At 45.6% G+C, this 23845-nt stretch overlaps 1 protein-coding gene across 2 annotated transcripts in view; it reads left to right on the top strand.

Annotated features, from left to right (window-relative positions):
* NUDT3 (nudix hydrolase 3) overlaps nucleotides 1-17140 on the top strand; it is a 123108-nt gene extending 105968 nt beyond the window's left edge. The window contains exons 3-5 of one of the 2 annotated variants that reach the window (XM_070777846.1): nucleotides 3351-3395; nucleotides 4863-4947; nucleotides 9164-17140. In XM_070777846.1, the coding sequence (XP_070633947.1) occupies nucleotides 3351-3395; nucleotides 4863-4947; nucleotides 9164-9342 (309 nt within the window). In that variant the 3' untranslated portion in view covers nucleotides 9343-17140. The remainder of the gene's footprint in view (nucleotides 1-3350; nucleotides 3396-4862; nucleotides 4948-9163) is intronic. The other variant, XM_070777847.1, reaches the window with a different exon arrangement.
* The last annotated feature ends 6705 nt before the right edge of the window (nucleotides 17141-23845 follow it).

Genomic DNA, 23845 nt, shown 5'->3' with positions numbered 1-23845 from the left:
AAAAAGACATTTGCATTTTTTCCTTTTTAAAATGTAAACAGTTGCTCAATTAATTTATGTTAACTAGACCTCAAAAGTGTTAGAATTGATATTGTAAACTTTGAAGTTGGAGAGACCACTCACCTGCATGTGGTTGAATAATGAGGGGCAGCAGCTACTTTATTTGAAATTCTTACTACTGGCTAAGATGGGCGACTTCTCTGGATTGGGGGCTTTTGACAGTACCGATTGAAATTGTAACTGCTTTCATATGATTATAAGAAAAACAGGCTATACCAGCACTGTGACTGGACCAAGCTTACATATACCCTGAATCAAGTCTTAGCCCCAAATGTCTGAGCCAAGTATCTGTCAGATGTGATCCGGACACCTATCCTGACCTGCGTGCAAGAATCATGTGAGAGATAAAAATATCTCTGTCCAGTTGCTTGTGGCAGCATTTGAGAGAGAGCTAGGATATGAAAGCGGGACTGTGGAAGGTTGTGAAAAAGTAACTTGGTTACAGTAAACGCTGTCTCAGACCCTTTGCCTCTAAGGAATCGTCCTCTTACTAGCACTGTGGTTTTAAAGAACCAAAATCCTATTCTTAGAAAAGAAGAGCCTCCTCTTGAGAAAACTGCTAAAGCCAAATTTTAAAAACTGATAAATTAGGAACATTTCTTTGCTTTTAATGTAGATAATACTGTAGATAAGATAGAAATCACCTTAGATAGAATTCCCCCAAGTAGATCTCCTGAATATTAGAATAAAACTTGAAAGAAACATTTAAGGAACAAATAAAACTATTGTTGATTTGAAGTAATTAATTAGACTAATTAGAAGTAAAAATATATGCCACTGAATTTCAGTGTACAGATGACAGCATTATTTGATTTACCTTAGACAATAAAAATGCATCTATTTCATTAAGAAAAAAACGCTTTTATATTTTTCCTAACTGCCTCTGCTGCTGCTGCTGCTAAGTCACATCAGTCGTGTCCGACTCTGTGCGACCCCATAGATGCCAGCCCAACAGGCTCCCCCGTCCCTGGGGTTCTCCAGGCAAGAACACTGGAGTGGGTTGCCATTTCCTTTTCCAATGCATGAACTGCCTCTAACACAGAGTAAATCATAGAAACATATTGGTGTTGAATGCAGAAATTACTATAATTAAAAGTTTTAAATAAATTATATGTATTGTCATAATATTAAGATGATTTATGCCCTTAAAATTTGAAGAGTATTTCCTTTTCTGTACTTTGTTTTCGTTAAGAAGAATAAATAATTGAACAGTGACTGCTGAAGAGACATCTTTTCCACTTTGCAGAAGAGAAATGTGAACGGTGTTCTGTGAACCTCTAGCAGTCGTCCTTGTGCTGCCCCCTCTCCCAGCCTGCCTCGGGCCTGCCCCCCCTGCAGCCTGGCAGCTCTGCTCCCGGGCCCTGTCAGAGGCGGCCTGTGGCAGGTGACAGGTGACTCCTCTCAGGAGCCCATCTGAGCGCATTTGGGCGGCCTCGGACCAGAGACCAGCGCTGGCTTTCCAGATGAGCATAGCCTGCCAGCTCGTCCCACTTGTCCAGGTAGCTTCATTGGTTAATTCATGCAGTCCAACCTAGCTAGTCTTATCTGGCTGTGGAGTGCAATTATTTCTGAAAATGTAGAAAAGCAGTTTAAATAAGAAAAGGTACACATTTGCATTCAAGTAGACCAAAAGCCACATGGGGAAAAGAAGGGAGAAAGAAACAAGCATGTTGGCAAGAGAAAGGAAAATAATTCGTTGACAGATAATTAGCAAAAATTAATTTCAAAATATAGCTCATCCAGGAATCTAGACCTTTGAATTGGCTTCTATTGTTTCTATTATTAAATATCTCTAAATAACTTTTAGGGAACTTATTTAAAATTTTTGTTCATTCTGTACAAACATACTGAGCTCCTACTGAAAGTATATTTGCCTTATTTTTTTTAATGTATTGTACAAAATAACATGGCAGTTGTAGTAAAAAACAAGTTACTGCATCCTCCATGCATTTCCAAAAAGCTAAAAAGACATAGCCTGACCCAAAAGCAAAGTGGATGCCTCCTTAGATCAGAAACAGCAGAATTGCAGAAGGGCAGAGGACAGTTGCAGCCTGCGTGGCCTTGGTTGGCTGGCAGTTGAAGCCCTTGGAGTAAGGGTGAGGTCCTGCCTGATGGAAAGGACACCAGGAGCTGAGACTTAGCGAGATACGGGCCCAGGGAGGGCAAGGACACAGCTGCGGCGCAGTCGAGGGCGGGCTGTGCGGCAGCGTCCCTGTATTCCTGTGGAGCAGGAGCCCTAAACTGCCACTCTGGAGAGCCTCTGACAGCAACATCACAAATAGAATGTGAATTATTTATTAACTTCGGATGAAATGAATGTTATAGCATGACCTGATAAACTAAATATGTTCAGGATGCTCAAAAAAATAAAGGAATAACTTCTATTTTAAAAGAACAACAACAACAACAAAATCATGGAAGCAAAGGTGTCCATAATGGAAACAGGTAGATATACACAGATATGAAAGATATCAAATAAAAAAGGGACTAGAAATGGGTAACTTTATCCAGGATATGGTTGAAAAGTAAATTAGTAAAGTGGAATATATCGAAAAGTTCACCTATAATGCATCAGAAAGACACAGATCTTAAAAAAAAAAATACCAAAAGACTGATGGAATAAACATTGTATTTACTGCAGAAGCCTAACCACTGTGTAAAGTTGCCCTCTCCCCATCATTCTCTGTCTATCACATGCTCTGTGCATTCCTGTCATAAAACTGGTGATTTAGCAGAATTACCCGGACTGTGTTTTTGTTGACTTGACTGCTTTGCTGTGCTCCTGCTGGGTGCTGAGCTCTGTTCTGGACGTACAGTGTACAGACAGCCAAGAACAAGTCAGATAAGGGTCTTATTCTCATGCAACTTGAGTTCTAGCCTATTCATCACTGTACCTCTGGCATCTGCACCACTATTTGGCTCAGATTAGGCATTCTGTCTATATTGGTGAATGAATGGGCAAATGACCGAAGTAATTCCTGCCTCAGCGTATCTTTGGTATGGCTGTGGCCTTGCTTGTTGCTCTGTTTGGCCAGTTTTGCAGTGGTGAGAGGCCTGGACAGGAGAGGAGGACTTTCTCCCCAGAGCATACCCTACTCCTTTCAGTCTGTGACCTCGAGAACACACTGTTAGCACTCCTACAGACCTGGGGTCCACCTGAGCTGTGTCCTCTTGCTTTTTACTTCTGTTTTACAGTTTACTTCTGTTTTACAGATTAGTCGAGAAGATTCAGAATGAGACCAGCACTGTAAGCAATGTCAACGCACACTTTTTTCTTTTTTCTTTTTCAGGCTGGAGTAAAAGGGACATTGGGAAGATTAGTTGGAATTTTTGAGGTAAATCTGTTAAAATCTTTGGTGCAATCGGTATTATATTAATAACCATATATATCTTGACCTTTAGACAATTCAGACTTCTATAACAAAGATACCAGAAATTGGGTGGCTTATAAACAATAGAAACTGATTCCTAGGAAGTCCAAGATAAAGGCCCGAGCAAATTCAGTGTCTGGTGAGGACCCCCTTCCTAGTTCATAGACAGCTGTTGCTTTGTGTTCTTGGATGGCAGAGAAGGAACCAAACATCTCTAGGGTCTGTTTTATAAGAACACTAATTCCATTCATGAGGGTCATCTGTCATAACCCAGTCACCTCCCACTGTCTCCACTTCCTGATACCATTACCTTGGGGGTTAGGATTTCAACATGAAATTGGGGTGGTATTAGCGGGGGTGGCTCAGATGGTAAAGTATCTGCCTGCAATGTGGAAGACCCGGGTTTGATCCCTGGGTCTGGAAGATCCCCTGGAGAAGGAAATGGCAACCCACTCCTGTACTCTTGCCTGGAAAATTCCATGGACGGAGGAGCATGGTAGGCTACAGTCCATGGGGTTGCAAAATGTCGGACACGACTGAGCAACTTCGCTTCGCTTTCTGGCGGGGACATAAACACTGTCCATTACTGTCTTTTTTTTTTTTTTTTTTTGACCATGTGGGATCGTAGTTCCCTGATCAGGGATCAAGCCTGTACCCCCTGCACTGGGAGTTCAGAGTCTTAACCACTGGACTGCCACAGAAGTCCCCATTGCAGTCTTCATCTGGGAAAGATGCCATCTTTGTTTCACCAAGTTTTCAAAACCATGCAGCACCAGGAGAGAATACTGTGCTTTCTCTTTTAAAATCCCATTAATCTCCTCCATACAGCTAGAATTATGTGTAAGAACTGTTTTTCCCATCTCTACCTCTCTTCCTCTCCTCAAGATATGAGAAGGGGTAGATAATGAGGAGACAGGAGAAAGAGATGAGCAGCTGCAGCAGAAGAGACTAACAAGCACTTAGGCTAGAGTAGGGATTTGGAGAAAGTCAGAAATCGGGATAAAGATGAGCAGGGCTAATAGGAGGAGGGGCCATGTGTGAGGTAATCAGCTGGCTTGCGTGAATGGGCCCTCTGCCCATCACAGTCTCTTTATTTTTCTGCTGTGCTAACTAGTTAAATGTACTTCATACCTTTTCTCAAGAGGTCCCCGATCCTTTTCTCAGTATTTTTGAGAAGTTGCTTTTTAGGGAGAAGAAGGAAAAACCAGGGTGTAAAGCCTTGGCTTTGGAAGCCCAGCCAAAGAGCTCACCCTCTGATTCAAGCGTGGCATGTTTTAAGTAGGCCAGCTGGCGCCATTCCATATCTGATTGTCGGACGACAAAAGTAAAAGAAGTCCTTGGATCTGAGCTCCCTGGACATATGCATAGAGTCTGTTTGGTTTCTCAGCTCTCTAAGGAAAAACTCTCTGTCCCTCTCTTTCTGCCCTTCAGAACCAGGAGAGGAAGCATAGAACGTATGTCTATGTGCTCATTGTCACAGAAGTGCTGGAAGACTGGGAAGACTCGGTCAGCATCGGTAAGTTGTCCCCAGATGGCCTCCTAAGAGCTCTCACGACTGGCCTTGGCCACACTGCAGCTCTTTACCCAGAAGCACAGGCGAGAGCCTGATAAAGAAAAGAAATAACAGAAGGATGTGTTTAAATAAGCATGTCTGTTTTTGAACTTGTGAAAAGTACTATTATATTTTTAAATGTTTAAAAGGAAGCTGAAGTTGGATGCATAGTCAACAATTAGAGACAAGGCCCATAAGAATAAAACCAGAATTGGATTTTTCTAAAACCAAATTGGATCCTCCCAAGCAGATATTAATCGTGGCCTCTACATTGCTAGGCTTTCTGTTGGCCACTGACCCCCAGTGAGAGCAGGACTGCAGCTGTTGTTGCGATGCTTATTCATATTGTTGGAGGAAACTGACTTCATTGGTGTGAGCCCTCCCTCCAGAGCTGTGTAGTAGGTGCAGAGTGGTGGGAAGTACCTGGAAACTACCGGTTACATTCATGTTACCCTTGAGGTGAACTCGCCTTTTCTCCTAAGGAGCCATTTTCAGTGATCCCAGATCGGTTGTGTGTATATATATATCTTTTGACCTAAAAAGTGAGGTAATTTAATGATTGGTTCATGGTTTTAATCTTTGAGCTCTGAAGGAAAAGCCTAGAAAAACATAAAATTAATTTACTTTCTGTTATAACTTTGGCAAATAGAATTTACTTATCAGAACCTCTCAGTTGTTAGCACGTGCTTCGCCATCGTGCCTGTCAGCACTGTTGATCTGGACATTTCACGACCTTTCAGTTTTTAGTTGCTTTGTATTTGATAAGAATGCAGTAAGCTTAAGTATAAATAAATTTGGTGAGGGGCTATTAAAAATAGACTCTTTGATAGCTGGTGTTGGGGCCAGAGATGAGTGTGGTGTGGCAGGCCCTGTCCTCAGACTACTCTGTTGGGTCCGAGTTGTACACTTGTGATACTCATTTTTAAGGCACCATTGCTCTGATAACAGCCAAACAAGCTGTGTTCCTGCTGAGAATTGACCCTAATGAAACTATCTAAAATACGTTTTAGATAGCTAACAGGGAGTAAGCCTGTTAGCCTTTCTTCACATAAGCCATTTTCAGGTGAAAAATTGGGTCTTAAAATATACAGGTCAGTGAATGACAAGTGATCCAAGGTCCATTCATCTGATGGAATGTTAGGCAGCTGTTACACACATACTTATGAAAGCTGTGTGCCACAGAGAAGTGCTTATGAGACTGAGTAGGTGAATGAAAACAGGGTATAGAATTATGTGTATACTAATTAAGGCTACATCAAAATAGGAATTTGAAATGTAAACAAAGATGAGGTACTGGTTTTCACCTAAAGAATTGGCAGTGACAAACAGCAGTTAACAATGCTGGCAGGAGTGTGGTGAGACTGACGTTCCGGCACAGAAGCAGGATTGGGGATCAGCACGTCCTTTCTGGAAGGCTATTTGGCATGTCACTAGCCATATAAGGTTCAGATTTTTTTAAATTGTAGCATTCTTTATAATAATTAAAATAGCAGGCTGTTGATGTCCAGTGGTGGAGAAACAGTTAAGTGAATGACGTTACATCCATACTAGACAGTGTATCACAACCACTACGTGTCATACTGAGAAGAGTGCTTAAGAAGCAGCGTGAAGTGGAAAAGCAGCAGCAACAGCCATAATAACGCATTGTCTTACAGCATGTACTTTGTGCCAGGTATTGTTCAAGTGCTTGACGTAGTACCCCTCACAGCAGACTTGTGAGATAAGTACTGTTGATTATCTCTGTTTTATAGAGGAGGAAAGAGGGGCACAGAGAGGCTCAGTAACTTGCCCGAGCCTGGGTGGCTGATTAGAGCCTTTGATATGACTGGAGCCCAGCAGATTAGCATCAGCGTCCATGTTCCCAACAGCAGCACTCTGTCAGGGCCTCCAAGGAATTCAGAGCACCTTAAAGCATGATCCCAATTATAATTGTTGAGATAGCTGTGTCTTTTTCAAATAAGGTGAAAGATAAGCAAATGCACTAAGGTAGTAAGAGTAGTTACTTCTAGTTTGTAAGATTACAGGTAATTATCTTGTTCTTTATGCTTGCTTCTGTTTTTCCCAGTTTTAACCAATGATCTTTTGTTAGCTTTGTCAGAGAAAAAATAATAAAGGATTTTAAAACATGCATTTGAAAAAATTTTTGAAATACACTGAAAAGTTAATAGTAATTATATTGAGATTATATTTTCCTCTTTTTAAGAAAATATTTTCTTTACTGTAGATACATCACTCTTTTTATTTATTTTTGGCTGCGCTGGGTCTTCAGTGCTGTGCCCAGGCTTTTCCTGGTTGCAGCGAGCAGGCGCTCCTCTTCGTTGCTGTGCTTGGGCATCTCACTGTGGTGTCTTCTCTTGTGGAGCACGGGCTCCAGGCACTCAGGCTCCACTGGTTGCAGCACACGGGCTCAGTAGTCGTGGCTCACAGGCTTAGTTGCTTCGAAACATGTGGAATCTTCCTGGACCAGCGATCAAACCTGTGTTCCCTTCATTGGGAGGCAATTCTTACCCTCTGTACTACCAGGGAAGTCCACTCTTTTTTTTTTTTTTTCCCCAACTATCCCTTTCAGCATCTTTTTTTTTTTTTTAAGTTATTTATATTTGGCTGTGTCGAGTCTTAGTTGCATCGTGTGGGATCTTTATTGTGGCACACAGGCTCTCTAGTTGTGGTTCTTGGGCTCAGTTGCTCCTTGGCGTGTGGGATCTTAGTTTCCCTATCAGGGATCAAACTCGTGTCCCTTGCATTGCAAGGTGGATTCTTAACCAGTAGACAATCACGGAAATCCCAGATATATCACTCTTAGACAGGATTTTTAAAATAAATACCTGGTTACAGGTCAGCCATCCCAGTAATTCTGGAAGCTGCATCAGCTTCATGTCTATTTTTGCGGGCGATGGGAATGCTGGCTGGGCTTCAGGCACGTATGTGTCAGCCACGGAAGGCCAGAGGCCCAGGAGCTGGAGAAACAGCTAGCAGTGGTTCTTTCTAGAGTACAAGCTTCACACCGTTACTCTCAGTTCTTCAGTTTTCTTACCTGTTTTCTGCATTAGGCATTGGTATAGTATTTGACACATACAAAGTGTGCTTCCGTCACCCTTGTTAGAAAAGAAAATAGGAAAAATATATTTATTAAATGTTGATAACCATTCTGGCTCTTCTGTACTATGTAGAAATATCAGTCATTGTGAACACTAAATATTCATGGGAAGGACTGAAGTTGAAGCTGAAGCTCCAGTACTTCAGCTCCCTAATGGTGGTGGTGGTGGTGGTTGAGTTGCTAAGTTGTGTCCTACTCTTGTGACTCCATGGACTGTAGCCCGCCAGGCTCCTCTGTCCATGGGATTTTCCAGGCAAGAATACTGGAGTGGATTGCCATTTCCTTCTCCAGGGGACCTTCCAGACCCAGGAGTCGATCCCTAGTGTCCTGCATTGCAGGCAGATTCTTTACTGAGCTATGATGGAGGTCACCTGATGAGAAGAGCTAACTCATTGGAAATGACCCTGCTGCTGGGAAAGATCGAAGGCACGAGGAGAAGGGAGCAACAGGATGAGACATGGTTGGATGGCATCACCGACTTAATGGACATGAGTTTGAGCAAACTCCAGGAAATAGTGAAGTACAGAGAAGCCTGGCATGCTGCAGTCCATGGGGTCGCAAAGAATTGTACTCAGTTTAGCACCTGAATAACAAGAACAGCAACGGAAACGTCAGATCACTGTGGTTGTATACCTGGAACTCATATACTGTGTTTTGGGTCATTTGTACTTCTGTTTAAAAAAGGAAAGAAGGACTTCGCTGGTGGTCTAGCAGTTAAGAGTCTGCCTACCAGTGCAGGCAACATGAGTTTGATCCCTGGTCCAGGAACATTCCACGTGCCTTGGAACAGCTACTGAAGCATGCACGCCCTAGAGCCCCTGCAGCAAGAGAACCAGCCCCAACGAGAAGCCTGCGTGCTGCAGTGGAGTATTGCCCCCACTGTCTGCAGCTAGAGACAGCCCTCGCGCAGCAGCGAGACCCAGTGCAGCCATAAATAAATAAATAACTTTAAAAAGAAAAGAAAAACATTAATGACAGTCGTTTCTGTGGGTTTTTTCCCTGTGTTTTCTCAAAAGTGACAGGATCAGAAACCTGCGGCTGCTTCCCTTTTGTACTAATTTCTTTTACTCTCTGCCTCCACAGGAAGGAAGCGGGAATGGTTTAAAATAGAAGATGCCATAAACGTGCTGCAGTGTCACAAACCGGTGCAGGCCTCGTATTTTGAAACGTTGAGACAAGGCTACTCAGCCAACAACGGCACCCCGCTCGTGGCCCCCACATACTCAGTATCTGCTCAGAGCTCGATGCCAGGCATCAGATGACTGAAGATTTCCTGTAAGAGAAGTGGAAATTGGAAATGAGACTGAAGTGCAGGTCTTCCCTCTCACCCTTGCTCTTTCACCTCTCCTCACAGGCCTCCTCGTTCAAATAAGGCATGATGGGCAGCAGAGAAAGGGTTTATTGATAATGTTGCTGTTTGGTGTTAAGTGATGGGGCTTTTTCTTCTCTTTTTATTGAGGGGGTGGGGGTTGGGTATGTAATTTGTAAGTACTTTTGTGCATGATCTGTCTCTCCCTTTTCACACCCCTACAACTCTCTAAAGAGGCAAACAGCCTTCCCTCTGCCTTGGATTCTGAAGTGTTCCTGTTTGTCTCATCCCAGCCCTGGCCAGATTTTTTTTTTATTATTAAAAGATATCCAGTATGAGATGAAACCTTTCAAGAATTTGTCCCATGATGTGCTGTTCAGTCCAGTAGGTTGGTCACTTTCACTGCAGGGTGCATTTATCTACACATTATATACTGGACATATAATATGTAAATAAATGACTTTTAGAAGAGGCATTTGTTTTAATTTTTCAAGGTTTTACTTTTCAAATTGGGGTGTTTCTGAAGTGGAGAGCCTCACAATTCATTAGCTTTTTCATTTTTGATGCTAGTGGCTAGGTGAGTTTCCCCACCCTCTCCTTTCCCCAGTTGCTGGTGTAGTTACATAGGGTCCGGGAAGGGTTTAGCTGCTTCATAGTCTCCCAGGACTCACGCCTTCTCTTCTCGAAGCTGTGTTTCCACGCCAAGAAAGAAACAGGAAGAAACCTATTTTGTTTTTTATTACTAAGCCAGGAGCAAATGGCCTCAGCTCAGATCCGGAGAAACAATGCTAGAAATTGAATTCCTCCCTATGTGTTGACAATAGGGATTTGAACTGGATTCTTGGGATTACTATCAAAAAAACTGGAGCATCGAGCACTGTTTCTCTCCTGCTGGTTTGGAGTTTTTTCCATAATGCTACTTACCGCCTACAGCAGCCTCTCTCCCTGTGCGTCCATGCCTTACACTGCACGGAGCTGGACATGGTCCTTGTGCCGGAAGCATCCAGCTGTGCTTGGCAGGCGCAGCTGCACAGCCCTGTCCCGTTCTGGGTAACCATGTTACGTTCCTGAAAAGTACACAGGAGGAAAATTCAGATGTTTGCTTGTCTTTGTAATGGTATAGCACTTGTAATTACACCATGGAGCATGCTCAGAAATATTAAATTTGTCTCCCACCAGGATGTGAAAGGTCCATCGTCTGCTGAGAAGTGGTACGGGAGAATGCTTAATCATTTACTAGAACGGCTACATGCGTTGGCTCACTGCAGACTGTCTTGTTGGTTTTTGATACAGGTTGGATGCTGGCTTCATTTGCCAATTGTGTTGTTTACTAGACAAGCGCACAGAAAAGGGTCTAGAGACTGGGGGTGGGGCGGGGGGACCCTGATCAATCCCTGGCTTTGGGACAGGAGTTTATTGCTAAACTGTTAGTGGCATCTCCTTTGTCAAAACACGGCTGAGATGTGAAATTAAAATCGTAGTTCTCTTTATTTAAAAAATCTAATAAATACTCAAACTTTGAAAAACTTTTGTTCTTCCCTCCCGCTAAAAGAAATGTGTATATCTGGTAGGCCTGGTCATTTAACGTTCAGCGTTTTGGGGAGCGTCAGTTGAACTTTAATTTGCTATCAGTTCTCAGTTTGCATCTTCTCTCCCAGTCTTAAACACAGAGCCAAAAAGCAGGGCTGGCAGTTTCCTTAGCATCACTCTACCTCTGGGAAAGGAATCCTGTCCCCACGGAAGGGTCCCAGTGGATAGAAAGCACCACGGGATTTGAGTCTAAATGCCAACTCACTGCCCACGTGTTCTACTTGAAATGAACACACTGCTACTTATCACCTGATTTGGAGCATTCTGGGGTTTTCTCCAAATAAATAAAAGGGGCTGTAAAATAAATTCAACTAAGCACTAAATGGAATCCCCAAAACACAGTCTTCCAAATAAATTCTGCCTTTATGATACAGAAAGTGCTTTGCAGGAAAACAGTCAGTACTCCTGAAATAGGAACTGCAGTGTTAATAATAATTTGTGCGTTTTTAGTGATCTGAAGTTTTCACTGGGCTGGTGTAATAATACACTACCCTGCAAAATCCAGTTTGGATTGTTGTTGCTGTCTTTGGGTCAGGAACATGAACTGTGCCAAGAAGTATTTTTCAGTCATGAATAGATCCCATTAATGCAGTTAACTGGAGAGATTGTGCTGCTGCTTCCTCAACTGACAAAAGGAGGCTTTGTCCAATACCAGAATTGTTGAAACTGGTGCTTTTGTCTGTTGCACTGGGATTCTGATGGCCGGGGCTTGGTGTCTGTCCCTCCCTGGCACCATCAACACCATGGCTGTCTCCTGATGTGTGGTAGAGCCCTGTCGTGATAGGTTACTTGGATGCATGGTCGCAGTAGCCTTCCTGTCTCCCCCAAAGAAAACAAAACAGAGAAGAGCACCAGGCTTACCTTACTTGCAGAATGTTCCAACAACACTGATTTGCCATTAATTCTGCAAGTGCTTACCTTCTTCAGGCTTGGCAGAAACAGATTCCTTCCTGTGTTCAGGGCAGACATAAAGTCTCTTTCTTAAAGTGAACGGACATGTCTTAGAATCTGACTATTACTGGAGTGTCCATTGGAGTCCACCATACTCAGGATGGAGAAAGATAGCGATAGAATTTTTAAAATTTAAATTTGTTCATAATTTGAAGCCCTTGGGGAAACATCAGTGAGATCATGACATTTTTTTTTTTTTTTTTGGAACAGGACTCTGTGTGTGTGTGTGTGTGTGTGTATAAGAGAGAAAGAGAAGGACTACTAGAGGTCAGCCACTTTGGGTTTTTTGTAGCCTCTAGGATAGTGCAGCCCATGAAACAGAAGTCTTGATTTTTCTCACAGCAAACATCACAGGATGGAAAAGTTGCAGGATTGACTGTGGTTTTTACAAATGTCTGCTGCCCTATCTGCCCTGTGTGAAGAGGGCTCCCTCACTGCTGGGTCTGAGCTGAGGCCATCTGGAGGGGTGAGAGGTGGGGAAGTGTTACCTGCTGGAGGCGCAGCAAGGCCTGGGAGGTGGCTTGGCCACAGGGCTTCCCCCCACAGGATTGCGTTGTGAGAGCTACGCAAAGGGAGGCCCGAGTCCTTGCTGCCGGCAGCTTCCGTGAGTAGAGAGGGTCACTGCCCTCTGAGAGTGTTTGCAGTTTTTTGTACTCTTGTTGCTACATAGTCAGGTTGCTTCATGGCAGAGAAATAGTTCTGTTTTGATGTTGGGAGTCAGCCGATGTAAAGTCTCTCACACTCGCTTAGAAGAAGTCACCTTGAATTCTAGAAGGAAAAGTTCCCCACAAAACCACGCTTTCTCTTCCCCTTTCTCTCCTCCACGTACAGTGCTCGTTGGGGGCTGCTTCTGAACGTCCTCAGCCAGACGGGTCTTCTGCTGACCTGGGTGTGTTCGTCATTCCCATCCACTGCTGTATTCACACCTCTGTTCATCTCCCCACCTGATCTTTTTTCTTAAACAGCTTAGCCTGAGCCATATTTTTTTGTTTGTTTAGTTTAGTTTACAAAAAAGGCTTTAATAACCACAATGTGATTTTTGCCACAACTGTATGATTTTTTAATATTTCCGAAGTGTTCTCTCAGCCCATCCTAGTTAACAGTCAATGAAGAACTAAAATAACCTGGAGAAATCTCCACATGGAGGTAAATTTTTGCTTCGAGAGAACCAAGAGTTAGTGTAGCTTCATCTTGACCCCAAGTACAGGCACATCAATATCTTTTCAAAGAAATAGACATGCAGGATGGTCAGCTCAAGCAGTTCTAGGGAGAGGAGATTGTTGGGGATTCAGTGATGCAGGTGGCTCCTCGGGTTCTTGTTCTTGAAGACTTTAAAAGAGGTCAGTCCTGAGGCTGTGCGTGCGTACTGCCCAGTTGGGGTGGGAGTTGTTCCTTCCGAGCCCTGATGGGTTGGAGCCTGTTTCCACAAGGCTGTGCAGCCTTTGACCTTAGTGGCCCCAGCCTTGCCCCATCAGGGCACCCCCTTCACCTGGAGTAGGTGGGAAAGTACCCCAGAGTCAGTCTCTGTGCTCTGGGGTGAGCTTGTCACAGAGTCCACACCATCCCTAAGAGCTGTGTTTTCCATGTCAGCTTAGATGTCACCTAAAGCAGTGAGACATTCTAGATTTTCAAGTAAATTGTAAACTGCCAAATACTGCAATCTTTAGACTATACTACATCCTGTGAGGTCATCACAAGTCCTGGGAACCTGGAGATTTTAGGCGGACTCTCCTTGGGAAGCCAGGAGCCTTCCACTTCTGCCTCTGAAAGGGCAGCTTCACACTCTGACAGTGTTTTTCCATTAGCTTGATAACCTTTCAGGATGGAGAATGCCTAGTCAGGCCATCTGAAAAAAATGATACGTCTCACCTTCAGATTAATCCAATTGTTGTCCTCCTAATCCCCTTAAACATTAATAAATAAAGAATACCATTTGGTGTTGATTCTAACGGACTACTTGAGCTGAGGCCAACAGTCACATGATTGATCTCACGTGTCTCTGCAGCATGAAGCTTTCGGAGTGAAAAGGCATGTTCCTCCCCTGAAGCTTTGTTTATCGTGATGATTTGTGAGCCTGAGCTTGTCTTTGAGAATGGGACTGTCCACCTGGCAAGGGGAGTGCCCGGAAAAGCCGCCTTGACTCGGAACTGAGCGCCCCAGGAGGGCCTCTGCAGGAGAGGGAAGTGCTTCTGGCTGAAAAAGCAAGGGTAATACCTAGGAGGTAGCGAGTCACTGTTTCTGTTCCTCTGATCAGTTGTCTAGTTAAATAGGTTTCCTTCGGTTTACATTCCCAGTTCTTAACCCCAAACAGGGGCCACTAGAACAGCAAAAAAGGCATTTAAACCCCTGGAGATAGGCTCTAAAAGATACAGAGGCAGCGGTCTTGTCATTTTCCAGCTTCATCTCCACTTCAATGTGCTACCCATCCTTCCACCCCTACTGCCGCCAGGCCAGAGGTGAAGATTCTATTAATCCTTGAGTTGGGGAACATAAATTCTGGTCTGGAACACTTACCTACTAAATGGCTCACCATCTGTGAACTGTGTTATCTGTGGGATGAACCTTTCAAGGAACTTTCCAACAATACAGTAACATCACTCGTGCGGGCTTGAGGTCCCAGGCAGGCATTAAGATCAAAACCTTAAGGCTTTGCAACTCCTCAGGAAAAAAGCAAGATGCCCCAGTCCCGATGCTGGGCCTCAAGACCGGACTCCCCCGTCTGTAGAGTGGGTGAGTGGCTCACCTTTAGGAAGTCATTTCTCCAGTGAGGTGGACTGTAGATTCCTGCAGGAAGTGATATCGATATGAGCCCGGCCATCTGAACACCCTGTGCTAATTAGAACAGCAATAGATCCACGTAGCCTCCTACACCCCATTTCTGTCCCATTGGGTAGAAAACAGCATTTCAGGGTTAAGGCTTGGTCTTGCATAACAGATATGACTTACGCCAGGGAAGGTACAGGCTGACTTTGGAGACGCACAGTACCAGCACAGGTAGGCCTGCTCCACCCAGGGTCACCACAGGGGCCTGGCCGACGTTAGGGTCTTGGGGAGTTTCCAGAGCTCTGAGGGGAGGTAAGGACTTTGAGGGCCCTCTCAGGCCAGCACGCAGCTTGGTTACGGGAGGGAGTGGATACAGAAGGGAGCGGCAGGTGTCTGAGCCATGTGCATAGACCCAGACTTGCCCTTCGGCCTCCTCCCACATGACTGAGAGCACTTTTTGCTCAGAACCCAAAGGGACTTTCTCCAAAATCCTCCGTTAGCCAGATCCTCTGCTGCTGTGTTAGCCTCTGAGAACCTGCCCCTGTCACTCGCCTGTGCACGGGCACAGGCGTGCTGCCCAGGGCACAGGTGCGCAAGGTCATTCAGGGCCCAGCAGCCACATGGTGCTGCGTTTCGTTTCGTAGTTAGAAAACCAGTGGGTCCACTCTTGTAAAAGAGACAGTGTGGGGTGCGGCTGTATACATGTCAGGTCTGCTTTTATTGTTTCATAGTCTGAAAGCATTCAGACTGGTTTATAATTGAACAAAAAGTTGGTGGTTAGAATAAGTAAAATGTCAGTGCATCTGTCTTAAGAAAGATAACTACCAGATTGCCATGTGTTTAAGGAGGCAGTAGCATTTAAGGGTGTTGTCACAGAAAAGCAGGCATCTCTGGCTGCCCGTTATAGTAGCATCTTTATACTTGCTTCTGTATAAAGAGCCCAGTTTTTAGTTCAGGGACCTTTCTCACATCCTGCCCATTGGCCCTGGCAGGGGATGGGCTCTGAGGAAGCAGTGAGGCCCCAGCCCTGTTCTCTGAGCCGCAGAGTATGGTCTCAGGCAGCATAAGGCTTATTTGAGGGTTTTCCTAACCACGCTCACCTCCACTCCACTCTTGCTCCCCTTCTGTTGCAAGTGTTTTCATTGCGGCCTAGGTCCAGATCCAGGTCCAGGTGCTGTCTCCCTTTGGCCAAGTTCAACAAGTATTTCCAAGGAACCCTTTGGATGGAGGCAAAGTAGCCAAGATGTGTTGAGTTTAACTTTTTCTGAAGGACAAAGTATTTGTCCTTCCCCAGTCATGCTTATATATGTTTTGTCTGAAGCTTAAATGACCAAGGCTCCAGGGCTGAGACAGAGAGCCAGGGACCCACACACCCAAACCAGACTGTTCTGACCCCACCAGAAGTCTGCTTTTGTCTCCTTCCATCAGGACCACACAGAAAAGCAGACAGCTTAGCCTTCCCGGTGATCTGGTTCCTCGGTGGCCATTCTGCAGGTGAGAATGGGTCACCTGTTGAGGAGTGTGCTGAGTGTTTGTAGAAGGGGTAGAGAGCGGAAGGACCAATGAGCTGAGCCCTCACGTCCTGGGGAAAGGTGGCAGAATAATCTCGAATGAGCTCAACAGAACCGGGGAATCCAAGGAAAGGCACCTGTTTGGGAGGAGAGGTTGGTTATGGTCCCTTAACCTCCAGGAACCTGGCGCTGTGTTGTGGAACCGGGCTTTAGGAATATTGCCCTTACCACAATCCCAGTGCGCTCTGGGACCTCAGCGCTCCCAACCCACGGGGGATGGTCTTGTTTTCCATTTATTTTCATTCCCAAAACAACCTTGCTTGGTATTGTATGGAAAATCACATTTTCCTCTCTACCCGTTCAGAGCTACCAGGCCAGATATGGCCTGCTCCCAGTCTCTCCACAGCGTTCGCTAGGAAGGCCTTCTCAGTGCTCTTCGGGGCCAAGGGGAGGGGGACAGTCCAGAGAAGGCGGAAGGAAACTGAGTTTGCCTGCTTCCCTTTCTCTCGGAGGCCGTCCTTCGGCTTCCTTCACACCTATTTCCTGTGGGTGCAGGCAGTTGTGGAGGAGGGCTGAAAAAAAAGTCCAGGTTTGGGTACGAGACAGGTACTCCGAGATTCGAGTCCCACTTCCCCCCTGTAGTAACCGGCCAGCCGCGTGTAGCTGCCCCCTTACTAAAGTATGCCCCGTGTAATGCTGGCAGCAGAGGACAGCAAAGCCCTCCCCCATGGTCTAGATGGAACCCTGGTATTATCCCTAAAATCCCACCCCCCATCCCACTCCTTGTGTAAAACAAATGCTTTAACCCGTGAGTGTGCTGTTCCTTCCTATGTGTTAATCAGTTTTCTTTCCACTTGAACTGTGTGGGAGGGAAGGGCATTGAAACTGTAGGTTGTAATACTGTGCCAATCAATAAAAACCAGTATTTCTCACACATCCCTGCTTAATGTCTGGTCTCTTCTTTCTAGAAGTTTTCCTCAAGTCCTTCTCATCAGTCTCATTTTGATCCCCCCTCCCTCCTCTGCTGGATTCTTGAGAGTTGCCCCAGAGATCAGAGGTAGCCCCATGGATGATTTGCTCTTGAGGAAATTCAAGTGAGGAATGAAGTGAAGCCTGAGCAGGCAGAGGGAGTCAGTGCCAGGGAGTCCCCGGCAGATGCTTTGAGGGGCGTGAGGAAACAGAGATGAGCCACACCCAGAGGTGCTCTCCTATGTGGAAGCAGGAGTTGGGTGTGGTGGAGTCAGGGAGGGCTGAAACAGCGTTTTGAAGATGCACACTGGTCGAACTTGCAGAGAACAGACAGGGTGTCGCCAGGGAGAGAGCAACATGAAGTAAGCTTTGTCCCCCAGGCCAAAGACAGATGATGGGCATTAGGGGGCTGTAATGAAAGATAAAGCATGACAAGACCAAATTAGGGAAAACCCCCAAAAGCCAGGTCAAGGAGTTTGGCTGCAGACATGTGAAGTGATCTTGAGCAGGGCAGTCATGTAGAACCAGTCATGTTTGAGGAGGCAGCAGGAGAGGTTGGAAAGGAGCTGCCCAGAAGCTTGTTATGATGCCAGGCCATGCAGACGCAGAGGGTGGGCCTGGAAATGGAGAAAGGGCTGGAGACGCAAGAATAAGCAGTGTGTCACCATCAGATAAACACGTTTAGCTACTGAGGGGAGCTGGCCTCTCTGGAACTCTGGTAGCATCACCACTGGCCAAGGTTTGTAAGCCAAGAAACCTGATGTCTGTGTCCCCAGAGAGTCACTACCAGGACAAGACTCCCATGAATCTAACTTGTAAGAGACTGAGGTGTAGGTGCCTGGATGCCAGCTGGCTCGTTTATATGATGATAAATGTCAAACCAAGTTACCTGAGTGCACCAGCTATCTGTGTGGGTAGCCAGTAATTTGGTTGCTGAACAGTTGTAGTCTGATGACTTCATTCAACCACAGGGCAGATTTCCTAACAACTGATCAGGGTACCCTTTCCTCCTCAAATTCTGATTCTGCAGGCCTTTTTTATCCCATGATGATCACCGTACCTTCCCCTATCAAAGGAGCCTTTGTTTTGCCAGATTTCGTGTGTGCAATGAGGGTATGAACTATGAACACTGATGCAAGCGATATATGCAGGAAACCACCAAATGGCCACCTCTACTTGGGATCTGGGGAAACTCTCCACTTGCCCACGTCAGATCTTTTTCTTTCTATTTTATTTGGCTGCAGCAGGTCTTAGTTTTGACATAATGGAATCTGTTGTGGCATGTGCGCTTGTGCACTGCCCTGCAGTATGTGGGATCTTAGTTCCCTGACCAGGGATCAAACCTGGGTACCCTGGAGGTGGATTCTTAACTAGGGGTCACCAGGGAAGTCCCATGATGGGCCATTCTAAAGGTGACCTGTCCCCATCGCATCCACTGCTTGTTGACTGTTGTTCATTTTCAGGGTAAATAACAAACTTTGGGATTATTTTACTCCAGCCCAGTCTCCTAATAGCCTGCAGGACTTGCAGCAAGAGGGCAAGCGAGAGAGAAATCTCAGGAGGCCCCCAAACCTTGAGCATGAGTGATGAGGAAATTAGCCCAAAGATCTCAAACGCAGCTCTGACATCGCTGGAACCAGCACTGGGGACGGCACTGCCACGCTTCCTACGTGCTTTGTTATTGTGAGGTAGCAGCTTTGACCATCCAAGCTAGATTGAGTTGGCAGAATTACTGCCCAAACCCCAGTCAGCCTAGCTCCCATTCTTTTTGGAGACCTGGTAATTGTGCCCAAGAAACTCTGTTGCTATAAACTGTGGAATTGTTTGCTTTCTGGTTTCAGACACATTTGAGATGTGAAAAGTTTATTTTATCTCCTTGGTCTTGTGACACCCAGCTAAGGAGGTACCTCAGCATCTGCGGATGCAGCCACGAGGCTCTGTGTTCTGTGGCCTGAATACCAGCAATGTGCTCAACCCAGGACACGCAGTCCTCACAGAGACAGCAGCTGGAGTGACAGATGGTATGAAGTGGAAGAGATGACAGCCTAGGGAGGTAAGCATTTGGAGGTAGGGTAAGAGAGGCTGATGGAGAGAGCTTGGACAGGAGGACCATGGAAGCATGGGATGAGCGAGAGATTCAGAAAAGAGACAAGAGGGAAGGCTGTTAGCCATGATAGAAAGTGTGAGCGTTGGAATTAGACCGGGGGGAGACCTCGGTTCAGCTGTTGACAAGCTCTGTGATCTTGGATAAGTTACCGTTCCCATTTTTTCCTGTTCAGTGGGGGAGAAGTCTACTTTGTGGGGCCGTCATAAGCATTAAATAAGTGAGGACTTCTCTGGTGGCCCAGTGGCTGGGACTCTCTGCTCCCAATGCAGGTGCATGGGTTTGATCCCTGGTCAGGGAACTAAGATCCCATATGCCACAACTGAGACCAGGTACAGCCAAATAAACTCATTAAATTAAAAGAATTAAGAAATAAGGAATGTATGTGACACCAGAGTTGATATGTGATCGTTAGATAGTGGCTGAGAGTGAACACCTGTTTGGGAAATGCCAAGGGCTGTGCTGAGTTCACTAAATAAGTCACAGTGCAAAGTGACAAATGCAATAGAAGGCAGAGAGAGTGACTAACTCCATCCCAGAAGAGCCACAATCTGAGAGGATTCATGAGGGGTGAAGGAATTCTCACCAAGAGGACAGCGTGTGCAAGGACCCGGCGCTAGGGTAACGGCGAGTTTTCTGGGGCTGGAACGTGAGAGCAGTTGCGGGGGAGGCGCCATGGGAAAGGTCAGCTGGGGTCAGGTGGCTTGGCCGGCGGTTTGAACTTTTCCTCCGCATGACTGGGAAGCCAACAAAGGTTTTAAAACGGCAGTGACTGCGTGGGGTTGGGCATTCGGGGAAGATGACGCTGCTATCTACGGACACTCCTGGGTTGCGTTCCAGGCCTCCGTGCCAGGGGATGTGTTCACTGCGTTACGTTTCGCCGTTGCTGTCCTTGCGCATAGGAGCTTTGATCATCACCTGTGTGTGGGAAAGGAAATGGAGGCCTAGGGACAGTTTGGGTTTTTTTAGCTTTTTATTTTGTGTTGGGGTATAGCCGATTAACCGTGATGGTTTCGGGTGAACAGCAGAGTAACTCAGCCATGCATACACATGTATCCATTCTCCCCCAAACTCCCCTCCCATTCAGGCTGCCACAAAGCACTGGGTAGGGTTCCACCTGCTCTACAGTAGATCCTTGTTGGTTACTTATTTTAAATATAGCAGTGTGTACCTGTTCATTCCCAACTCCCTGACTATCCCCTCGCCCCACCCTTCCCCCTGGCGACTGTAAGTTCATTCTCCAAGTCTGTCGGTCAGTTTATGCTTTGTGAGTAAGTTCGTTTGAATCATTTCTTTTTAGATTCCACATATAAAGGATATCATTCGATATTTCTCCTTCTCTGACTTACTTCACTCAGTCTGACAGTCTCTGGGTGCATCCATGTTGCTACAAATGGCATTATTTCATTCTTTATAATGACTGAGTAATATCCATTGTATATACATATCCATTCCTCTGCCGATGGACACTGAGGTTGCTTCCATGTCTTGTCTATCGTAAACAGCGCTGTGACGAACATCAGGGTGCATGTATCCTTCCGGATCATGTTCTTCTCCAGATAATATGCCCAGGAGTGGAATTGCAGGGTCATATATGGTAGCTCTGTTTTTTTTTTTTCTTTTTCTTTTTTTTTTTTTAGGCAAACTGCTTTTTAAAAGAACTGGACAAATTAATTCTAAAAATCACAATGTAAAAGTGCCAAGCATGTCTAAGATAGTTTTGAAAAACTACAAGGAAAAACAGAACTGTAGGGAAGCCTTGTGTGCTATCAGTATCAAGACTTAATATAAAGATACAGTAACTGAAACAACGTGATAAATGGGAAGAACCGGGCAGAGAAGTGAATTAGGAAACTAAATAGAAACAGACCCATATGTGTGTGTGGGAATATAGTGAGAGCCAGAGAAAGCATGCACCTGAGTAGGAAAAGGGTTGGTCCTTCAGTAAATGGTGTTGGAATAATTGGCTAACCAAGTGGGAAAAAAACAAATTTAGATCCCTACCTCACACCATCCAATGGAATTAAACTCACAAATGTGTCGGTCAGTTCAGTCGCTCAGTTGTATCTGACTCTTTGCGACCCCATGGACTGCAGCACTCCAGGCCTCCCTGTCCATCACCAACTCCAAGAGCTTGCTCAAACTCATGTCCATTGAGTCGGTGATGCCATCCAACCATCTCATCCTCCGTCGTCCCCTTCTCCTCCTGCCTTCAGTCTTTCCCAGCATCAGGGTTTTTTCCAGTGAATCAGTTCTTCGCATCCGGTGGCCAAAGTATTGGAGTTTCAGCATCAGTCCTTCCAATGAGTATTTAGGACTGATTTCCTTTAGGGTTGATAGGTTTGATTTCCTTGCAATCCAAGGGACTCTCAAGAGTCTTTTGTAACACTGCAGTTCAAAAGCATCAATTCTTTGGTGCCCAGCTTTCTTTATGGTCCAACTCTCACATCCATACATGACTACTCGAAAAACCATAGTTTTGACTCGATGGACCTTTGTTGGCAAAGTAATGTCTCTGCTTTTTAATATGCTGTCTAGGTTTGTCATAGCTTTTCTTCCAAGGAGCAAGCATCTCTTAATTTTATGGCTTTACACAAATGGGTAAAATGAGTCAAAGTTTTTAGGAGAAAATACAGAAGCCAACTAATATATACAGGGTCACACAAGTAATAAATGGAATAACTGTAGTCAAACCCAAGGGGTCTGATTCCAGAACCTGCCTTCTCACCCACTCAGTAGTACTTTCTCCTGGTCACTTTAGTGTGTAAGTTGGATTGGAGCTAGGAGAAACTGAAGTCAGGAAGTGGTGAATGAATTTGCATCTGAGGACTTCCTTGTGGAATCACCGTCACTCAGCCAACAGGTCGGGCACTGACAATACTCCAATACACGGCCAAGTGTCTGTGTGACAGAGACCATCAGGAACTCAATGAACATGTATTGAGAGCAAGTGTATGGGTAGTCATAACACTTGGGTAGGTGAGAAAAGGATAAAAATAGGCAACAGTGGTGAATCATTGTGCGGTGGGGTGGAAGGATGTTAGGGAATCATCCAGTCTAATCCTCTCACTTTACAGGTTGGGAAATAGGCACGGTGGGAAGGGACTTTCCACCAGTATTGGAGTCTGAAACCCTAAGCAGAGAATACACATCTCTGGCCATCCTGTAAAGAACTAGCTGTTCCAACTCTGTGGACATGAAAATATCTTTTTTTTTTTAATATGGTTATCCCACTCCGGACACCAAACACTGTCCAGCCGGTGCCTAGTCTAATCCCCTGTCCATCACTTCCTCACTCATTCATTCACCATTATTTTTTTAGTCTTTCTTGTGCCCATCTTCTCCCACTGCAGCCCCCCTACAGAATCCCAATCCTGAATTCACCCCTCTGATGGAAGAGCTGAGCCTGTCCAAAGAAAACCATGTCCTGTGGGGTCACTATGGGTTCATGCGTCCCCTCTAGAAAGCCTGCAGTGCCACCTGTCAATGGCTAGTGACTGTCACATTGACAAGTGCAAAGGCCACTTATTTTCTCCCTAACTTCACTTCCTGCTCCTCTCCCTGCTCCCCCCACCCCCCACAGTGTCCTGGCTACACTTCTGGTTCTCCTCCCAGCCACAGCTTTCAAAGTAAAGTTCTAATACCCTGGAGTGTAAGTCACTCAGTCGTGTCTAACTCTCTGCAACCCCATGGACTGTAGCCCGGCAGACTCTTCTGTCCATGGAATTCTCCAGACAAGAATACTGGAGTGGGTTGCCTTCCCTTGGGGATCTTCCCAACCCAGGGATTGAACCAGGTCTCCTGAGTTACAGGCCGACTCTACCAACTGTGCTACCAGGGAAGCCAGTACCTTAGAGTACCCAATGTCTTGTGATTTGCCTCCTGCCCACCTCTGCAGACTCACTTCTGCCACCTGCCCTTTTTCTCCCCTAGCCTCATAGAACTTTCTGCAGTTCTCCAAATGCAGCATTTACCATGCACTGTTTCAGAATTCACACGTGTTGTGTGCTGCCCCCAGTTCCTTCTACTCCCCTGACCTCTCAGCCCAGTATCCCGTGAACTTTCCCAGACTGAGGGCAGGAGCTCATGGAGGACTGACTGGTCACTTCCAGCAGGGCTGTCTGAGACGGGCAAGGAAGGCCAAGATAAGTTGAAACTGGAGAAAGGCCATTGTGGATGTTTGCAGTTTGGGGGTGGAGTCAAGGGGAATTTGTTTTACTTGGAGGGTACTTGATCTGAGAAAATTCAGTGGACCAATTATAACAACTAATATTATTTGATGAGTGCTTTCTACTGTACCAAGTACTCTCCCATCAGTTCAGACAATCCCTTGATCGCTTACTGCTTGTACAGGGCCAAGGACCAGGGCCCTGACCTTCACATCTACCCTGAGAGGCAGGTACTTTGATCCCTGACTCACTGTGGATGGAGCTGAAGCCTGGAGGCTAGAGGACAAGGGAAAGTAGGTCAGGTGTAGGTCAGACTTAGAAGGTGCAGGAAAGCTAGAGGGAGGCAAGTACCTTGAAGTCAGGTTTCTGGTGCTGTCCAAGGGTGACCAGTAGGAACCC

The sequence above is a fragment of the Bos indicus genome, chromosome 23, assembly GCF_029378745.1.
Source record: "Bos indicus isolate NIAB-ARS_2022 breed Sahiwal x Tharparkar chromosome 23, NIAB-ARS_B.indTharparkar_mat_pri_1.0, whole genome shotgun sequence".
Classification (NCBI taxonomy): domain Eukaryota; kingdom Metazoa; phylum Chordata; class Mammalia; order Artiodactyla; family Bovidae; genus Bos; species Bos indicus.
Note: the sequence above shows the minus strand (reverse complement) of the source record. Positions and strands in the feature narration are given on the sequence as shown.